At 39.9% G+C, this 7785-nt stretch overlaps 1 protein-coding gene across 4 annotated transcripts; it reads left to right on the top strand.

Annotated features, from left to right (window-relative positions):
- On the top strand, window positions 1–7449 carry LOC109959572 (protocadherin alpha-C2-like). 4 transcript variants are annotated; one of them, XM_020599047.1, is made up of 3 exons: window positions 1–2601; window positions 4049–4085; window positions 5032–7449. In XM_020599047.1, exons 1-2 carry the CDS (start codon window positions 187–189, stop codon window positions 4058–4060), a joined length of 2427 nt encoding a protein of 808 aa, XP_020454703.1. In that variant the 5' UTR covers window positions 1–186; the 3' UTR covers window positions 4061–4085; window positions 5032–7449. The 4 variants fall into 4 exon arrangements, with proteins under 4 accessions (XP_020454703.1, XP_020454704.1, XP_020454701.1 ...); XM_020599048.1 differs by having other exon boundaries at window positions 5035–7449; XM_020599045.1 differs by lacking the exon at window positions 4049–4085.
- Window positions 7450–7785: the final 336 nt, after the last annotated feature.

A 7785-nucleotide genomic window follows, 5' to 3' on the forward strand; every position in this document is an offset into this window, starting at 1 on the left:
TGCTGCGTACGCCTCTGCAGAGCAATGCTGTGAATGCCAGCTCCTCCAGCGGTACTGTACTGTAGATGGCCTGCTGCAGCTCCAGCTACAACTCGTGGAGGAAAGAATGACACCACTACCCTTCATCAAGACAACCTGAGCGTAAGGGCGGATCTGATTCATTTCTGTCTCTAAAATACCTTAACGATGGCGCTTATCGTTGCACTTTTACGAACACGGTTGATCGTGGCTGTTTTTACATTCATTACACTATGGGGATTTGCGCTTTCCATCACTCGGTACTCTATTCCAGAGGAGATGGAAGAGGGCTCCTTTGTTGCCAATCTGGCCACAGATTTGGGTCTAGATGTTCGCAGTTTGGTGCAGCGCAGAGCGAAGCTCGATGTCATCCACAGCAAAAATTATCTTGACATCAACAAAGAGACAGGGGAGCTGCTAATCCGCCAGAAGATAGACCGGGAAAGCATATGCATGACTAAAACAACCTCGTGTTTTCTGAAAATGGATGTCATACTCGAAAACCCCATTCGCATTTTTAACATCGAACTAGAAATCATGGACATCAACGACAACGCGCCTTTGTTTCGCAGAAGGACAATGCACTTGGACATTTCGGAGGCAACCCCTCCCGGTGAGAGATTTTCATTGACAAACGCCGTGGATGCTGATGTGGGGGCGAATTCAATCAAGACCTACTATCTCAGCGAAAGCAAGTACTTTAACATAGATATACAAACTGGAAGCGATGGATCCAAATATGTCGATTTAGTGCTCAGTGGTATTTTGGACCGAGAGGACCATGCAGTTCATAATTTGATTTTAACCGCTGTGGATGGAGGGGTGCCTCCCCGCTCCGGCACAGCCAGCATCGTTATTAATGTCCTGGATATCAATGACAACGCCCCCCTCTTCAGTCAGCCCCTATTTGCAGTCAATGTTTCCGAGAACTCGGCTGCAGGTACAGTGGTCATGACCTTAAATGCATCAGACTTGGATGAAGGCTCCAACGCTCAGTTAATATACTCATACACACTATACACCTCAGAGAAGGCACAAGAGCTCTTCTCACTTGATCCAAACTCAGGTGAAATCAAGGTGAAGGGGGTGATCGATTATGAAGAGAGTCAGAGTTTTGAGCTGCACGTACAGGCTCAGGACAGAGGGGCGAACCCACTGTCAGGACACTGTAAAGTGATGGTGTTCATCACAGACCTGAATGATAACTACCCTGAGGTGACCATCAAGTCCCTGAAAAGTGCACTGGCTGAGGATGTGGCTGTAGGGACACTGATTGCAGTGGTTAGTGTCAGTGACATGGACTCTGGAGACAATGGGCAAGTGGAGCTCACCTTGAATCAGCAAGAATCTTTACCATTCCTCTTAAACAAATCCTCAGAGGGTTACTTTGAGCTATTAGTTTCAAAGCCACTGGACAGGGAGGTAATAAGTAAATATGACATCACACTGAGAGTCACAGACAAAGGTTCGCCGCCCTTATCTGAAAACGAGATCATCAATTTAGAGATTCTGGATGTCAATGACAATGCACCCACATTCTCCCAGTCTTTCTACACAATCCATGTTATGGAGAATAATTTACCAGGGGCACTATTGACATCTCTGAGTGCATTTGACCCAGATCTAAATGAGAACCAGTACCTGGTTTATTTCATAATGGAGAAGGAGATTGTTAACACATCTATGTCAATGCTGTTCTCCATCAACCCTGAGAATGGTGATCTTTATGCCCTGAAGACATTTGACTATGAAAGAGAGAGGGATTTCCTTTTCCACATTGAGGCTAGAGACTCTGGTGTTCCCCCGCTGAGCAGCAATGTGACAGTTCACATCATCATTTTGGACCAAAATGACAACACTCCTCTTATAGTGTCACCTTGGCGGGCACAGGGCTCTGTTGTGGAAGAGGTGATACCAAGGTCCACAGATAAGGGCCACTTGGTGGCCAAAGTGATTGCTATTGATGCCGATTCTGAGCAGAACGCCAGGGTCACATACCAGCTCCTGCAGATCACTGATGCAACCCTCTTCAGTCTAGATCAGTATAATGGTGAAATCCGAACAACAAGGATGTTCAGTTACAGAGACCCAAGACAACAGCGGCTTGTTATTGTTGCCAAAGACAACGGTGAACCTGCTCGTTCTGCTACCGTCACCATCAAGATATCAACAGTGGAACATGTCATATCCTTTTCAGAGACAACAGAACTGCCACTAGAATATGACGTCTTCACAGACCTAAACCTGTACTTAGTAATCGGTTTAGGGGCTGTGTCATTTCTACTACTGATTACCATCTTAGTTATTATTGTACTGAAGTGTCAAAAACCAAAGCCAAAGGCCATCAAGATCCCCCCAGCCAACAGGAACAGTTTGATCAGCCAGAGAAGCTCCACCATTGCAGATTCCACCCTGATCTCCAGTGATGCCTACTGGTACAGTTTGTTCCTCGCAGAGACCAGGAAAGGCAAAGTGGTAGTGAGACAGCCCATAATTCCTAAAGGAGCTGGGTATTTTGTGTCTAGTATACCCAGGAGCATAGAGCCAAGTGAACCCACAGACTCCAGAGCATCCACACTGGAGGTATGTATAAATGAAATAGCACCTAGTTTTGTTTGGGATTTAGTGTCATCAGCCATGATTGATGAACAAGTGTTGTAAATTATTTTAAAGGCCAGATTTTGATGCAGCTGAAAAAGGATTTACTGCAGTTTAAAAAGTTAGATATTGTGATTTCATTCCCTGAAAGCCCAGCATGTATTTTCTATGGGACAAGTTTGCAATGCTCCTAATCATTTGTATACTGACTGTTTCACAATTTTACAGTTATAAATACATTTTAAATAGGTCATATATACAAAGTCAGAAAGTCAGTTTATCAGTGTCAAGTGTCACATACTGTACTTTTGCTATACTTATTTTCATTTTATACCACGTTCTACATGTGCTTTTGCTTAATTGCATTTCAGAGGGAAATATTGTACTTTTTTCTCCACTAGTTCCTAGTTACTTGTCATATTGACAGTTTACTCAAAAACACCCAAATCCCAGATCGTGCACTGCTGGACTAAACTACTGAGCTGTATAGAAAGCTCTTAATATACAGTCTATGATATATATAGTAGTTAAAACTGCAATACAATGGCATTTTTCTGTGCAATCTATATAAAATTTTGATGCAAAGGAAGACTAAGATTGGCCAAAGTGTCATGGAGGTTGATGGTGTAAAAATTCAACATTAGGTCAAGTTATTCTTGACATACAGCACACAGATATGTATAGTATGATATATATATATATCATATAGCAGAACAAGCAGGTTCACCATTGTCTTTGGCAACAGTAACAAGCCACTGTTGTCTTGGGTCTCTGTATGAGTAGTATAGATATATATAGTACTGATATATATAGTTGCTTGTTTTCAATAGCAACAGAAAAAAACCTGGGAAATTGGTTACAACTCAGTTAAGAACATGGCAATGCTGATGTCCATTTTTGTATATTTCTAGATTGAACAATCTGCACTTTTATTGGATAATTAGGCCAAACAAAAACCCACCACCTCCCCCAAACTGAAGATGTGCCACTGTTCAATGTTTTATGTAGTATTTAGGTCATCTATTACAGATGCATAACACACAATCATAGCATAACCAGTAGGTGTAAAAGGGGGAGAACTTCAAAGGCACCCACACATGGAGGGGTTCTCTCCATTGACATGATGTGTTGCTATGCTAAGTGAGATGCACAGTGCTCAGGGTCTCTGGCAGCACTGCTACACACATTAGACTGTAATCAGGGTAGACCTGCTATTCCAGATGGTGTTTGTTTTTGTACAGCTGGACCTGCCGACTACATGGAAACAAATGATGCTCTGAAAGATTAAACAATTTGAATATGCATTACTGCACAGGTGCATAAGGAGAAGAAGAGAGACATTTGTGTATGATGTGAGTTTATTTTGAGAGCGACTTTGAGTGTCTGAGTGTCACACCTACCACTGAACTTGTCTCTTTTTTCTGTTCTTAAGTACTCAAAATGAAAGGAAGTCCATTCTACAACTGGAGGTATGCTGGTTGCTAACTGCATTCCGTAGAGCCACTATAATTGTGTAGACATTTTTTAAAATCATTTTCTACTTGGTTTGGCTCTAAAATTTGGTTTGATAAACTGTCACACTTCCCAGTGCAGATCTTTGGTGTAATCGTCTATATTCTCCTGATAAAATAGAGTAGAAGGAAATATTTACTTTTGTCCCTGGTTAGGCTCTGTCTCACAAATCCAACACTCTCTCTATGATATTATGAACTCTGAAATTTAAATTGGCCAGTCTCTCATGTGAGAAAACCAATCATCTTATACTGAGAGCTGAGATTAGAATAAAATTGGCTGCAGGTCAGATTTGTGTCATGCACATCTGGCCAGCCTGGCAGAGATATGGGGCAAAATGATGGCACAGATAGAAAAAGGAGATTAAGGAATAAATTGCCCTGAAAAGGCTCTCAGCATGTAACAAACCTGAGAGCTGTGACTGTATCAGCTACTGCACACAAGCTTTGTTAGACTATGTTTCAAATCTGTGGTCAATGTCCTGCAGCAAAATGGAGCCAATTCTTTTTTTCCCTCCATAGCTGTAATATTGGCCCACCAAATACCTAACACCACACTTGTGATTCCTGCTTGTGCATGCTTTATTTACACCTCCTGCTTCCTTATAGTAGTTTATGGCTTTGTCATATTTTATTTGAGCTCTGAATGTGAGTCTGGACGATTTAGTGAAAATTCTAAATGCTCAAAAGCACTGAATTTGAGAGAATAGAAAATTATACACCCCGAAAACAGAAACAAGTTATTGATTTACCCATCTATTTAAATGTCCTCCTGAACCCAGTAACATGTCACTGATGGTGGCAGTAACCAGTCACGATCCACTGTTGCATGAGTGGGAACTTTCTGTACGTTTGTACTGAGGTTGACTTTCTGTTGTGGCTAATTTTGTGTTCTATTTCTTAGCAGGAGTCCAGAAGAGAACTGCCATGATATAATCATCTCTTCATGGGAGTCTCTGGCTGAAATTGTTCCCTGTGACTCACAAAGAAGATGTAAAACAAGCTGTCCTCCCTCAGTTCCTCTCCTCCAACTAATTCCTCCGGTCCCCCTGTACAAACATCGACCACTTAATGCCTCATCTTTCTACCTTCTTTTTGCTTTTAGGCATGACTCTGCATGATTCTGCAAATGTTCAAAATATTTGAACACAGAATTTAAATCATTTATAGCAGAATATTTTGACATTATTAAAGTTGCCTCATATAGTAAATCATTCTCTTCTCAATGCTATGAAGCTACTCAATAGACAAATTTGCCTTCTCTCCAGGGTTTACACTGTGTGCTGTAGTTCTAGAAATCATAAGTACCTTACCATATACATACATTGCCATCATGCAGTATCTTTTTAGCAAAAGTTCAAAACACATAATGACTGAATCAGGGTCAGTTCTTCCATAAATCTGATACAGAACTGTAGCTACTTACATATGTCATCGATTTAGGCTCTGCACTTGGTGGTTTTGTTTTAGAATTTATACTGTATTATGAGTCTTGCTCTGGGTAAGATTCAAACGGTCAACTTTCAGATGAAAATAATCTGTGATTGACTTTTTGATTTTTTTAAAAGTTTGTTGTATTCTAAAGTGATGAATGTGTGAAATTGCTAAAAAGGGTTAAAAAAAACAAAAATGGCAACAAAAAACAAACATACGAGACACACTGTTTCGCTTTTTCATTTGATTTATAGATACTGTAATTCTATAGAAATGATAACAAGGTTACAGAAGTAAAACTATTCCTGACACCTTCACTAACATCAGGTCATGTTTAGTCAGAGGTACTCTGACATCACTCACTGGGGTGGGGCCAAGGTGGGCACCCAGTAAAACATTAAAAGAAGACATTTTTGAAAACAAGGTCAAATGTCAGTTCACCTTTCCAACTATCAGTTGATTCAGACTGATGGTTCCCAGGCTTATAAAACTGACAGTTCAAATATAAACTGGATTGAGTCTTTACACAAAGAGCAAACTGTAATAATCAATTAAAAATACGATGACAGTGCAAATAAAAAAAAAGAAAAAAAAATCTCTGTATTTTGTAATGATAAATACTTTTTATTGAAGAGAGTATGAACACTAAAACGTATTTACCTTTGCCATGGTGCAAGACAATATACGGTGCAAACAAGGTGTTGTTTTATGAATATTCATGTTTTTTATTGATATTTTATGTACTAACTTTTAATGCTGCTTTTGTGAGAATCTTCTATGGCATTTTGTGTTGCTTATTTGTAGTTTAGTGCTTATGGAGTTGTTTTGATAGTGTACTTAAACTGAAACAAGAGTGCTTTTCTTGACCTCGAAGGTTGTGCTGTTGCACTACTGTGACACCCAGGACTTTAATTTCTCAGAAACAAGGAGCTTAATGTGAATGCTCATTAGGGTGCTAAATTATCCTATGTAATTGGGTGAGGTAAGGAAATTGGAATGGAAGAAGGAGAGCACAGTGGTATTTATACTACTAACCACTGGTGCATTAAAAGTATTAGGCAGATGACACCAGTGATGGCAGCACTCACTCAGTAATGCAGAGAAGATGGAATATTTCTGGATGTATCAAGCTACATATTCTGAGTCAGTGAAATCTAACCTCTCGTTTCCTCTCTCACTGTTACACCAGCTGCTAAGAGAGACTGGCTGCCTGTCTCTTAGACTGAAGATGTCACTTGATGAGGGATCTCTTGCTGTTGAGTACATGTTGTAGCTGCAATCAATGCCTGAACAGGTTGGATTCCCACAGTGTTTCAAGAATGAATAAACTGCACATGTGATGCTCCTTGTGTGCCTTCTGGATTCACAAAAGATATATGTGATGTTGTTGATGAATGAAAAAAGATGGCATTACATACAGTGTTACAAAGTACACTTAGCCTCATGATAAAATACCACCATGAATTGTTTAGGCGTTGATGAAACAGGGGCTTTCAGAAGAGATGTTCTCTTTAGACCCATTAGATGCATTTAACATAAACTGAACTGCTTTATACTTTGTGTTTTTTATAGGTTTTTTTTAATCTATTTTCTGTACTCACTGTGATTGAATGGCACAGCAGGTGCTTGTGCTTGGTATAGTAAAAGTGTATTATTTCTCATCTGTCTACACGGCTCAGTTTTTCCTCTGCTAATTTGCCAGTCAGATTGTACAGTATGCTTTGAGATGTAATCAGTTGTAATCCAGTTCCATTCCACTTAGTGGATCAGAGATAGTATGGGAGAGAACAGCCTTGCTTTATTTTCAAGTATAGCTAATTGTTGGATTTTGAAGTTGCTTTTTGGCTTAAATATTCAGCTTGATCCTGTTAGTTTGAATAAAGCTTTTTAATCTGTCTCTTTGTTGTGTCCATGAAAAATGAATGTGAATTTACCTAAACTGGTAAGACCTTTGGATATAACACATGCTCTTGCTCTCTTGCTTGCTCTTTCTCTCTCTCTCTCTCTCTCTGACACACAAAAACATACATGTTGACCCAGTTTCCCTGCATAAAACTACTAATTCTTGGAAATTGAAAACTCTATAAAGCTGTTCACATTGCAGAAGCAGACAAATAATAGCTTTGCCAGGATTAATAAAAGCCTAGACCCAAATTGTATAGTCTGCTCTTCACCGTGACCACACAGGACCTCCAGTGTGCAGTCCTAAATAAAACTGATCTGT

This window comes from Monopterus albus, unplaced genomic scaffold (genome assembly GCF_001952655.1).
Source record: "Monopterus albus unplaced genomic scaffold, M_albus_1.0 scaffold39.1, whole genome shotgun sequence".
NCBI classification, from domain to species: Eukaryota; Metazoa; Chordata; class Actinopteri; order Synbranchiformes; family Synbranchidae; genus Monopterus; species Monopterus albus.

Bases quoted from the DNA above. Each gene is read 5' to 3' on its own strand.
- LOC109959572 (XM_020599045.1), top strand. From the start codon at position 187: ATGGCGCTTATCGTTGCACTTTTACGAACACGGTTGATCGTGGCTGTT. The intron at 2,602-5,031 runs GTATGTATAAAT...TCTATTTCTTAG, and splicing joins CCAGAGCATCCACACTGGAG to CAGGAGTCCAGAAGAGAACT.